Raw genomic sequence first — 13,578 nt, 5'->3', positions numbered from 1 at the left:
TAACATTTTTCTTATTTAATTTATCCATTATAATGTATTTAACAAAATATTTCTTAGTTCATAAGAATACATTATTTTGTTTCCTTGAATATTGCGTTAATAATATCTCTCAAATCCTAACCTGAAATTTTGAGTCGGCGTTTTTTGTCCATTTGGCGCCCTGTTGTAACTAGAGACATGTACCTAGGGACATGTCGCTAGGCACAACAGAGTGCTGAACTTATATATCATCGGGAATTATTCGTGTTTTTATGTAATAAATTGTTCATTTATGAATCGTGGTATAATAAATAATAAAATTGTGACTCGTTGTGCAGTAATTAATAGGAAATAATAGTTGTAATTCAATTTATGCCAATAATAATAAATAATTAAAGTTATTGTTATAAGTTATTTTTAGCATTTTTTTATTTTCATCCTAGATTTTGTTCGTCATGCCACGCCGCAAGTTACAAAAAATCCGGCAAGATCCAGATAAAAAAGTTGTGGAGAAGGCTTTAATTATTAGAGTTAACTATTTTAAATAACATTGTTACCTTCACTACAAATAAATAGTTCTTTTAACGATCTATATCATTGTTTTAGTTTCCTTTCAGAATTTTTTACAGGTTCTTTTCATTTATAATTATTAGCTCAATAGAATTCAATCTGAGTATTTTAGTATCAAGCGTCCCTAGGTACAACCGCCGTCTCTAGGTACAACCACCTAAGTTCCTAGGTACAACCCCATGTTGTACCTAGGGACAAAGTCAGACCTCATTTTGCGGCTAAAAAAAGTACTATAAAATTGTATTATAATGCATAGGTTTTCATCAAAAGTGCACAAAGGACCATATTTTCATATACAGTTTTCAAAAGCTCAATTATATTCACCGATGAAAAATTACACTCATTAACCTAAAAACGTCCCTAGGAAAACCAGTTTCCCCTACAAAGAAAAAATGTGGATAAAAAGTACGCTCTAACGAACAATGACTTAGTCAAGGTTTACTTATGCATGAAATACCTTTAGCTTAGAAGTTATGCCTCCTTCCTCCCCCGACAAAGTTTTAATATGGCCACTAATCTATTTTTGCTTAACAAAAAAGAAGAAATAAAAAATCAATAAGTATTAAGCAGCCCATGTTTGCCCTCATGCGGCAGGGAGCCCGTCTCTACACTACTTGTATAACCGTGTGTTGACTGTATTTGCCCCTAATTATAATAGAAGTACCGTTTATTAAATGCGTGAAAAAATATCCTTTCCCAATTCCCGACCACAAATACTGCCCGCGTACATCAGAGTATTACCAGAAGTATTAACCAGAAGTGCCCCAAAACACTTCAAAACTTATGTTAAATCATGAAATGACTGTTCTTTGAGAGTAAATAAAATAACATAAGTTTTACTTAGTTACAAAATAAAGTATAAATTTCAAAGACAAAGCTTACTTTTTTATGTAATTGTATATAACACCTTCTTTAAATTGCTTTCATGTAAGCTGTTTTCACTAATCAGTCACTTTCACACGTAGAAGTAATTTGTTGTTTTGATGTAGTTTTATTTTACTTTGTAAAGTAAGTGTCATGTTTTTTAAATATTGCATTTACAAAAGTTTACTTCATAAATAATTTTTTTAAATATAAAAAGGATATTACATTTCGATGTAAATTTTTTACATAATTATAACCAAAATTATTTTTCAAAGTAATTTACTTTACACGACTTACCATTAAAAGTAAGTTATATTTAGGTAACTAACTGTAAGAAAATTTAAATACTCAAAAAAAAAAATTTTTCTAATAACTGAAACGCGTTCAACGTTTACATTTTACAAAAAGGTTTTTCCTAAATAAACGCTTTTGACATTTAAGAAAAAGCGAGCTGTAACAACTATGTCTTAAAAGACATGTCAAAGTATTTTTTTTGTGGCAAATTTAGTTCAATTACTTTATCTATGAATCCTTAAACAAAATTTGTAAAAAAAATTAAAAAACGTTTTTGTTTAAACGATAAAACGTTTGAGTTTTTGTTTAGGAAGTACTTTAATAAATACTAGGGGTGCACCAATGCATCGGTATTGGCCTGTCAATTCATCGACTATCTAGTTAATGCCGAATGTTTTGAAAAATCATTATTTTACTTTTGTTCTTCTATATTGCTGGCAAAAGCATAAATACTCCATAAAGGAAAATGCATGTATAAGCCTAGCTTATTATATATATATATATATATATATATATATATATATATATATATATATATATATATATATATATATATATATATATATCTGCAAACACACAACCTTTAAATAATTTATAAACTTTTTTTTATTAGGATTAGTCATTTTTGTCTCTACTTGAACGTCCTGCGTTTTTGGCTATATTTGATTCCAAATTTCATGAATAATGAGATTGATAACTCTATACCTTATACAGAAGGATATTTAGATAAATTTCACTCTTTTGACAAAATGGTGAAGTTTTAGTCATGTTTGCTAACCAAAGAAATTTTGGTTTTTATAAGAATTTAGCTTTCTAATACTTAGGTTTAAGCATTTCTTGATTAAATACATGTTCCTAACCTCCTTTTCAATCGAGCTTTATTCCCACTTCAAATCAACTTGTTGTTTATAATACTATTTCATTTTAAGTAAGCACGTATAAGAAACCGCTTCTAAAGTCACCTTGAATGTTGTATCTTTATTATTGCAGATTTTTAAGTAACGTGAAGTTACTTATTAGCAAACTGTTATAAAGTTTATATTCTCGTAGTTATTCTGAATTTAAACAAACCACAACCGGGTGTTATTTACCATTATATAAATAAATTTCTATGTTCTATAAAAAAATTAACACAAAGTATAAAAAAACAATCAGTTTCATAAAGGAGACATACGGAGACATACGCCTTGTCAACATTCTAAGCATTTTGATAATAACTAGTAAAGAAATTGATTCTTTTGAATTAAAGACAACATCTGTAATTCAATGCAAAAATTTATTTAGTAAACATGGTTGAATGTTTGATATAAACTGCAAGTTTAATGCTTAACTTATTCAAATTATGCAATAAATTAATTTATATTATGTAATAAATTAAAATATTTTGTTTAAAAAAAAAATCGATCTAACATAGCAATTCAAACACTATCGACTTTTTACATTTTCTAGCAGTATTTATATATATATATATATATATATATATATATATATATATATATATATATATATATATATAAATATATATTTATATATATATATGTAAATATATATATATATATATAAATATATATATATATATATATATATATATATATATATATATATATATATATATATTTATATATATATATGTATATATATATATATATATATAAATATATATATATATATATATATATATATATATATATAATATATATATATATATATATATATATATATATATATATTAATATATATATATATATATATATGTATATATATATATATATATATATATATATATTTTTTTTTTTTTTTTTTTTTTTTTTTTTTGTAGTTATTTAGGTGCTCCAAGAAGTCCTTAAGATAAGTCCTACGGTCTTATCACAGAGCGCCGCGCGAGAGCATTTAATTAGAAGTTCACGCCTCCTTGCGAACCAATGTCGCTTGTTGGCGTCGAACCCGGAACCTCTGGGTTCTGAGCCAGAACTCTAACCACTGCGCCACGGCTGCTCAAATATATATATATATATATATATATATATATATATATATATATATATATATATATATATATATATATATATATATATGTATATATATATATATATAATATTTATGTAAGTTATACTGTTTTATAAAAAAACAACATTAAAACTCTTTGTTTACAAAAGAAAACAATAATCAAACAAACAATTTACTTGGGATGTCAAAAACTAAAAGCTTCTCATTGGTTACTTAAAAATCTAATCTTTTTTATTTACTTTTAAAGTCGCGAAACAAAATAAATTGAACTTTAAGTGTCGTAACTCTATGCCTAAATGATGTTTTATGATTGTTTAATTTGCAAAGTAATGTAAGGATTTAAAAAATTTTGAAAGCAAATGTAAATTTAAATTTTTATTTTTTATTTTGAATAGTGAATAAAAAAAAAAAAAAAAAAAAAAAAAACGTAAAACACACATAGTTTGTTACGGAAGATAATTATGTACAACTTTAAATATTTTAGAAACGAAATTTTAAATGGAATATTCAAATCCCAAGACATATGGTGGTTACGATGTGCTTTTTTTAGACAAACTTTCAGATAAATTTGAATGCCCAGTATGTTTATTGGCATTTCGTGAACCTATTCAAACAGAGTGTGGTCATCGACTTTGCATGTCATGCTCAGAAGAAATTAAAAATAGGTAATAACTCTGACTTTAAATAAAAAAGAATATAATATGATATGTAATACTTCAGTTAGGCGTCATTAAATTAGGAGTTAGTTATTATTTTCTTGCGCCACTCATAAATGCGTTTGAACATGGATTGAAACATTTCTAATAAGTATGGCTAATGTGGTGCACTCTTCCATAAGTAAGAAAACGTTTATGTGATTTTCAGGCTTAGAGTTAAGGTTTAAGTTTAACTATAAAATTAGAACAACCTGACACTTGTTTTAAATCTTATCAGACCAGCCATAAACTTATATATAACCTTAATCCAAACCCTCGTCACCCTAAATCTTGACTTCACTAGATCTATCTTTTTTTTTATAGAAGGGTGCGTATTTTCAGACGTTTTGGCAACAATTCTTAAAAAAGCAAACAAATAACTTTTTTTTTTACGCCGCCTTTTCATAAACATAAAGAAGATGACAAAGCAAGATGACAAAAATTAAAAAAATGATTAGTCTTTTTATAACTGCAAATAGTAAAGCCATAATAATCTGTCAGTAAAACTTTGTTACGTTCACAATAAGTATATTCATTAGAAAAATTATGTACTCAATGTGTAGGATATATGCGTAGCGCAATTGGACATCTTACAACACGCACGCTGATCCGACGTTTGTGTTTTGATGGTCCACATACGACATGCCAATTTAGGCGCAACAATAGTTCGCTTGCGGCAAAGTGATATGGTTTTAATAACGGTCTGCTACTGGTTAGCCGCATTAGGCTTGCCAGCAGCGTACCGCCTGCAGGCCATGCTATAAACATTGTTCTCAAAGTAGGTTATTTATAATGCATATTCTGCTGGTATTCTTTTCTTTGATTTTTTAAATAATACTTTTTTAACCAGTAAAAGCAGCAAGAGTTATTTTAGTATTCGTTTTGCAATATAGAGGCAATATAAATACAATAAACTAAATAAATTAATTCTTTTTTGCTTCAAAACTATTAGACATATTTATAAATTAATAGATATCAAATGTTCAATTAAATACATAGAATTGTTATTTTAAGTTCTAATTGGTTGAGAAATATATTTCGATATAGAAGAAAAATCTTTTTCGTTTGTAACATTTTATTTTGTTCACTTATGGTATTGCTGTGTCTTTCCTTTTTATTACTATTTTACTATCGACTCTTCTCATTTTTCTGTATCCATGCAGCTTCTCTTAAAAAACGTACTTCTTTTACCTGAGTTTCGCTTTCGGTATCTTGTTTGTGAATTTTTACTAATTCCTCGTATAATTAGAACATATAAAAACAAAAATGTAGTTAGAATATATCAAACTAAACCTTATTTAAAATCCACGAATCGGGAGGTGCCAGTTGACAGTACAAACCATGTAAAATAACAGTAAAATTTTCAATAGACCAATCAATATCAAAAGATTTTGCGAGTGGTTTCTATTGCTATAGACATTTTGCGCTCAACTTGAAATTTATTTATAAGAAAACAAAGGGTATGTTAATGTATCTCATCCTACCATTTTTTAAATTATGTCTTGAGATTATACTTTCACATTGATAACATAATATCTAATTTATATTTTTAAAAATTGGACATTCCAATCATAATTGTACTTCTGAATAAAAATTGATTATTAAAACACTAAAAATCTATATGTAAAATAATTTTTTAAACTTAAAATTTTGTAAAACACCAAAATTAATCTCCAAAACTAATTTAAAAAAATTATGATCTAATTAATAATCTTATTAGTAAATAAAATGAAGGGAAAATTCTTCTTAGAAATGCTGCTATAAAAACTATTTTAAATTGATTTGTAGTAGAAGGTTCTTTTGATTTCATTGCTGGAAAGTAAGTCGTCAAGTACAGCCTGCCAATACCTAAAAAACAAAAATAAAAAATTACTACTGTTCCTATTAATTTTTCATACATACTTTATTTTCATTCAATTTATAAATTCTATTTCATAAATCTACGTGCACAGTAATTTGCATAGATTGTTGAACAGCTTAGCTTTAGACATGTTGTGGGTTAAATAGTTAACCTTAACTTAATCTTAAACCAAGAGAATAACTTATTCTTAAACTAATATAATAACTTAACCTTAAACCAATAGAACAAGTATATAAATCTACCCCTTAACTTATTAAAAAAAAACAACAAAAAAACATAAAGTTAAGAAAGGTCATATTATTGATAATTTTATAACAGGTAATATTTATAAAAGCTTATAGAAATAAATTATTTTCATATTTTGAATGTCATATCTTTTTTATGATGGTTATATGAAAATATCTTGAAATGATATGAATAAAATTTAAGTCTAAAAAAATATATTAATTAATTTGAACAAATATAGATTGTTCAAATTAAATAAATCGCAAATGGATTTTCAGAAATAAAATGAAACCAAAAATTGTGTTGCTAGTACATTCTTTTTGATGTTTGCCAGCACAAATTTTTTAATAAAAAGCCATAAAACTGAGCAGCCTTGCAAGTCATACGTGATATCTGCTTTGAAATTCATTACACTTGAAGTAATCTTTTTGTGACATTCAAATCCAGAGTCCGTTAAGGCCTCCGCATCCCGACTTTGATCATGGCTTTATTTAGATAACCTTAACACAAGCATCAAGGTTATTAAAAATCTGATACCTTGTATCAGATTATTATAACCTCATACAAATATATACGAAACCTTGTATCAGATGTTTATCAACTTTAAAAAACAAACCAAAAATTATTTTTGAAAGTGCAACATATAAATAGATATTAATGAATATAAAGGAGAGAAACACAGTTTATTAAGATATACACCAACATTTGTATAAAAAATTACTAATATAAAACATTTAAATCTGTAAAAATGGAAAATTTGTGAACAGTTCAGTTTATTCCTTATGAAATGTAACATACTGAAATAGTTGTTTGAATATGCTAATTTTAATTCCTAAAACACTTTTAGTAGCTGTTTATACATTTTATTCACAGTAGTGCCAGCCTTCGGGGTGGGGTCGGGGCGGGGTCTAGGTTTGATAAAATATAGGTCGAGTTGGGGCCAGATTTGTGATCGGGGCTGCATAAACAATTTTACGTCCTAAAGCACTTTTTTATTCAAAACTTGTGTTTGATTTTGTATATATATGCATTTATAAATATCATTATGATCAACATGATCATCATCATAACGATCATCATTATGATCATGATCATGATCATTATAAACGTCATCATTGTCATCATCATCATCATCATCATCATCATCATCATCATCATCATCATCATCATCATCATCATCATCATTGCTATCTTCATCATCAGCAGCAGCAGGCTTTAGCCTTCCTTTTTTATGCTGTTTCTCTAATCATGGTCAATGCTCAAATGAGCTATCCTCATTGTTACAATAAACCAAAACTCATTCTTGATTGGCTTCTTATTCAACAAGTAGCATCCTTTTACCTTATCTGTGCCTATTTATTAAATTATTAAATACTGGCATAATGATATGCCAGAGTTTAATAAATTGTAAACGTAAGTATAAAATTATGATATATAAAGGATAATAAATTTATTTCTAGCCCCAACCATCAAACCCTTCTAAATCTTACAATTTTGCCGGGGCCGGGCCCGGGCCCCGGTCGTTTACTACTTAATAATAACTTAATAATAAGTTAATAATATGTAATCAAGTATAAAATTTATTCTTCATAAAAATGTTTAATGAAGTTACAGTATCAATATACAAAAAAAAATGCAGAATAAAATCCAAACAATTTTAAGATATAAAAAACTTAACTTTGAAATTCATGAATACAAAATAGAACAGAAAACAAAACAAAACAATAAAAGTAAAAATAATTAAAATAAACAATTGTGAAGATCTAATAATAAAAAGATAAAACTTTAAACTTCAAAAACTTTTAAGCATTTTTTTTCAAACAAATCCTGCTTACCTCAGCCAAATAAAATGAAAAGTAGTATTTAGTGTGTTTAAACATCCTAATAACACAATAGCGTAGAATAAAGGTAAACTTACTTCATAAAATAAACTGAAAGAACAAATCGCGCTGAAAGACTTTTGACCAAAAAATAATGCTGTCTGATATAGCATGTCAATTAATGGAACTTGGACAAATCTAGATAAAACAGATATATAGCATTTTTTTGCTTAGTATGATTACGCTTTGTCTCCTAATATAAAATAAATTTAATTTGATTAGATATTAAGAATATAACATGTATTTCTACATATAAAATTAATTACCTTTTGAGTTAGTGTCACTGATGTTCTTTTAAAAAAAGGGCATTCGAAAAACCACAGTTTTGGCCAACATACCTATTGGTTCTTTAAAAATGTCCCAGAACTACATAACTTTTTTTAATTTTGAACTATTCTTAGATTTCATATGTATTTTGGTTTATAAAACAATAAAAAAATCTTGAAAATCATTTAGTATTGAATTATCATTTTTTAGTAAAAGATTTGTCATTAAAATTTATTATTATGACAAACTAGCAAATAAATTTTTATAAAATGAAAATATTCACACTGACTGGGACTAAACTTGGACTAAGTACAAAAAAATTCAAAATAACTTTTTTTTTTTAAATTATGACAACAACAAAAAAAAAACTTGAAAGATATTAATATTATAAATTAAAGCATAGTTTAAATTTTTCAAAAAATTGGTTTTTGAATTATTTGTTCATTTATCAGTGGAAGAATTTTTCGGTGGTGTTTTAATGCAAGTAAATGAAGTTCTTTCTGCTCTTCATCTTTGGTTATAGATATTGCGTAGTCCTGAATTGGCTTGATTGCTCGTTCCGCTATATCATTTACAGATTTCAATAATTTAATATGCTCAAACATGTGCTGAAATTTGTGTTAATTTCTAAAACTTTTGGGATTGGGTTAACTAACCATTATCTTTGCTTGAATATCCAAATACATTTAATTTTGGTTGATATTGGTCCAACTAAATTTAGACAAGTAATCCGTTTCAAAAGATAAAGTTGTGAAAAACCTATATCATGTTTTTAGTTTTTTAATTTTTGCTTCATCTCGATTAGACACTTGATCAGAAAATAGTGACGGAGGAGATGTTTTTTTGGTTAATTACCAAAGATACCAATCAAATATTTCGAAGCCAGCAACAGCAACATCATTGCCAATTTTTTTTATAAAGAAGCATTTCTTTGTAGAATTCCAAGTCAATAAATGATGCGTCAATTTTGTTTTTACATATAAGCCACATTTTTACGTAAAATAGCCTTGTAAATTTACAAAACCGTGAACATTTTTCTATAAATTATTCTTCATATTTTGCCAATTCAGCAAAAGCAAATATTTCTGATGTATACAAAATTGTACACATCCATCTAAAATATAAGAAAACCCCAGGTTTGCGCCACTGTACATTTATTTGTTTTACATTCAGTAATTGCAAAGCAAGTTGACAACACTCTTGACAATCAGCCTATAATACTATTTGAGACTTCCGGTTAAGTAAACCAGGCTAAGTATGTTTACTTCTGCATGTTTAAATTTTAATACTAGTTCCTCAATTTAAATTTATCTAAAACAAATCTAATCCTAATGAACGTTTAGGCATCATTTTTAAAATGTCTAAATGGTTCACAATTTGGAGATCATTGTCCAAAAATCGTTCAACAAACAAATGACAAAACTCTTTCTAAGATATGGTTTCTGCAGGCACATCAAAGTAAATTTTTATTAAAGTGTTTATCAATTAACTTTTCAGAACCATTTATCTATCCTGAATTTGACGGAGTTGTGTCAAAAATCAATGCTACAAGTGTTTTATCTAGTCTCCAGGCCTTTACAGCTTCTATGGTTGCTGTTGCCAGACTTTTCCCAGTTGCATTAAAAATCCTGGGCGCACGCAACAATTTTTTTTTAGGTTCACTTGGTTTTCCTGTTACTACAATAACCAAGCGTTGTATTTTTTCTCAAATATCAGCTTTGAATCCATGTCAATGGAAGAGTACGTGGATAAAACAAATATTTTTTTAATGTCGTCGGAAACTAGCCGTCGAAGTTTATTATCTGATCTTCTAGCATGTATTTTGAGATTATTTAATTCAAAATGTGACCAAATGCCTACAGCTAAAATGATCCCAGATCTTTTTCTGTAAGATAGATTCAATCTATTAACTAATAAAAAAACTTTAGGGTGCTCTAATATTCTTATTCTTTTTCTTCTTTCTATAAAGAGCAATTTTTACATTTTCTTGGATTCTTCATCTCCAAATTCTTGCAGTAATTCAGATCAATCTTTTTTTATATTTTCTTTTCTTGATATCTCACTTTCAGTAACTTTTATTTTCTCTCACTCTTTTTGCTGCATTCTTTTGCATTTTCATAGTATAACTTTTATCTAATGAACCCAAAACTAGTTTTTTAATTGACGCTGATGTGAGAGAGAACCTAAATCTAACATTTGACTATTGATGACACGAAAGGTATCTCTTCCAATTATATCTTCTGCATTTGATGCCTTAATGTCAAACAGAGATGACAGCTTTTTAATAAAACTCTTTAGTTGAGCCGTAATAAAAATTTTTATTTACATTTTTAATCAAGTTCTCTCTAAAATTTAGCAGAAGTAGTATCATTCTAACAGTTATTTTTTTTGCTTTGTTTAAATTTCTGCCATTTTATGAAATACATTCCTTTTTGGTAAACGACTGATGCAAATTCCTTCTTACCAGTTAGTTTCAAATCAAACCTTGTAAGATATCGGCAATGACTTAAAACCGCTCCATTAGTTGGTGATTAACTAAATATACTTGCTTCAAGGGTAATAATTTCCAAACAGTTTTTTCAAACCTCTAAAACTTTAAAGCTTTTCAAAAACTTTCTTATTTTTGTTTTTAATCGACAAAATTACACACAAAACTGCTAAAAAAGAGACACGCTACAAGTTATAATTTTATATATATATATATATATATATATAATATATATATATATATATATATATATATATATATATATATATATATATATATTTATATATATATATATATATATATATATATATATATATATATATATATATATATATATATATATATGAATATTAGGGATATGGCTTTTTAATTTTTTTTCAAATAAAATGTTTCCTGTATCATAAATCGATGAACTTTTACCTAAAATCATGAAAAAAGGCTCAAATAGCTTTCTGCAACAAAAAAAGGTCACCCCAAAATAAAAATTTGATTTACCATTTTTATACATTCATTTTTGACCGATGTTTTAATCTTAAATTTAATTCTCAGCTTAATTCTATTTATTTCATTATTTTGTTATGAATTTATAAATATAACGCCACACGTTACCATGGCAACGAAACGGCCGTGTGCCGGCAAATACTTGGAATTGTTATGTGATGACGTCATTGTGTTACCACGGTGATATAGACGACTGTAACAGACTGTAGAAGATTATAGAACTTAGTAGAACATTCTGGAAGCTCTAAATAATTATATAAGCGAGCTGCTGTCAGAGCTCAGTGTTGATAATGTGAATAGTTCTATGAAGTACTCTGCGTGTAACTGAGCTAATAAGGAACTACTGTAGCGAACTAAAGACGCTGTAAGTGTACGAAGTATAAGTAGTTGTAGCATTATCGTTAGGATACGGACTGGATTATCGAACTGTTATCAACATTGACTGGGATACCGAACTATAATTGGATTACTATACAGTTAAAGTATTTTATTAATTAAACGACTTTATTAAACGGATATTTACGCTCAGCTATCCGTAAAGTCGTAACAATATTATATGATGTCTCACAAGAAAAGTCATACCGCAGTAACAAAGAATAAGAAGACTTTGACTAAAAATTTGGTGAGATTTCAAGAGTCACACAGAAGAAGAGGAAGCGTGGCTGTAGAAGAACATTCACTCGATGAAAAATCCAGAATACCACTTCAATTGCAGATCGTAGGAAGATACCAGTTTCTCGGAGCATATGTTAAAGGAAGAAAAGAACGAATAGACCAAATTTCTAAGGAAATTACAAAATTGTGGGACAATAAACTGAATTTTCCACGTGTGTCTGATCAAATGATAAGAGCAAAGCTTATAAAGGTGCTGAAGGTCTATGATGAATGTGTCAAGCGTGGAAAATATGATGTTCTCAATGCATTATTTGCCATCACGAAAGTGAATGGCCAGTGGTTATCCTCGGAAGATAAACGTCTATACCACCTACAAAAAGAAAGTAAAGGACAGGTGGGGTACTCAACAGGACAAGTGGCAAGTAAAGAAACCATTCACCCTTCCAAGAGAAGGAAAGTCCAGTCTGGAACAGCAATACCTTCCACATCACAAGTCCTGTCTACCACAGACAGTGGTACTGAATCTGAAAACTGCAAAAGTAAGAGTGAAGATGATGAAGACGACGACGGTGATAAAGACGATGATGAGGACACTCAGAAAAAAACTAGAAAGCACTACAAAAGTAAATTTGCTGTAAGTATGGTTACATCAAGTGGAGTTTCCACAAAGAAAGCTGCTAAAATATGCAATGTATTATCACAACAAGGTATTGATATTCCAACTCCAAGTCAATCAGCAATTTACAAGTCCATATTCAAAGAGGCAGGTAAATTAAAAAAAGAAATGATACAACAACTTAAAATGGAACAGTGGTCCTTACACTTTGACGGCAAACGAATAGATGATAAGGAATATCAGGTAGTTGTACTTCAGAATGAAAGAACTGACGTGAAACTTGATGCACTGCGTTTAAAAGATGGCAAAGCTGAAACTGTTGCTGAAAAAATTGCCAAACTTATTGATGAATACAATTTGTGGAATTCAATTAAGATGATCCTTACTGATACAACAAACGTCAATACTGGGAAGAGAAATGGAGTTGTTGTGAAGTTGCAACGTATGTTTAAATTAAAGGGTGTCACAATACCACAATTTATCGGTTGTCAGCATCACGTACTAGACAGGATTCTCCGTCTGGTGATGGACGAAGAACTTGGGGGTGATACCAAATCTCCAAACATTGAATACCCATTTGTGTCTGAACTGTTGAATAAGTATGATGAACTGAAGGATAAGTTTGTGAATGGAACTGTAGAAATTCTTGATAAATCAGGGTAGAGAGACGATATGAAGTTTTTGTACCATTTAACAAGAGTGTTTAGGTTCTATGA

General features: G+C 28.1%; 1 protein-coding gene across 2 annotated transcripts in view; it reads left to right on the top strand.

The window, feature by feature from the left end:
- Positions 1 to 3,963: 3,963 nt before the first annotated feature.
- The window catches only part of LOC136083868 (repetitive organellar protein-like), a 140,691-nt gene continuing 131,076 nt past the window's right edge, over positions 3,964 to 13,578 (top strand). Inside the window, exons 1-2 of one of the 2 annotated variants that reach the window (XM_065803775.1) lie at positions 3,964 to 4,045; positions 4,199 to 4,379. In XM_065803775.1, coding sequence (XP_065659847.1) covers positions 4,213 to 4,379 — 167 coding nt within the window. In that variant the 5' untranslated portion in view covers positions 3,964 to 4,045; positions 4,199 to 4,212. Of the gene's footprint in view, positions 4,076 to 4,198; positions 4,380 to 13,578 lie in introns of both variants that reach the window. The other variant, XM_065803776.1, reaches the window with a different exon arrangement.

This window comes from Hydra vulgaris, chromosome 08 (genome assembly GCF_038396675.1).
Source record: "Hydra vulgaris chromosome 08, alternate assembly HydraT2T_AEP".
Lineage (NCBI taxonomy): Eukaryota > Metazoa > Cnidaria > Hydrozoa > Anthoathecata > Hydridae > Hydra > Hydra vulgaris.
Note: the sequence above shows the minus strand (reverse complement) of the source record. Positions and strands in the feature narration are given on the sequence as shown.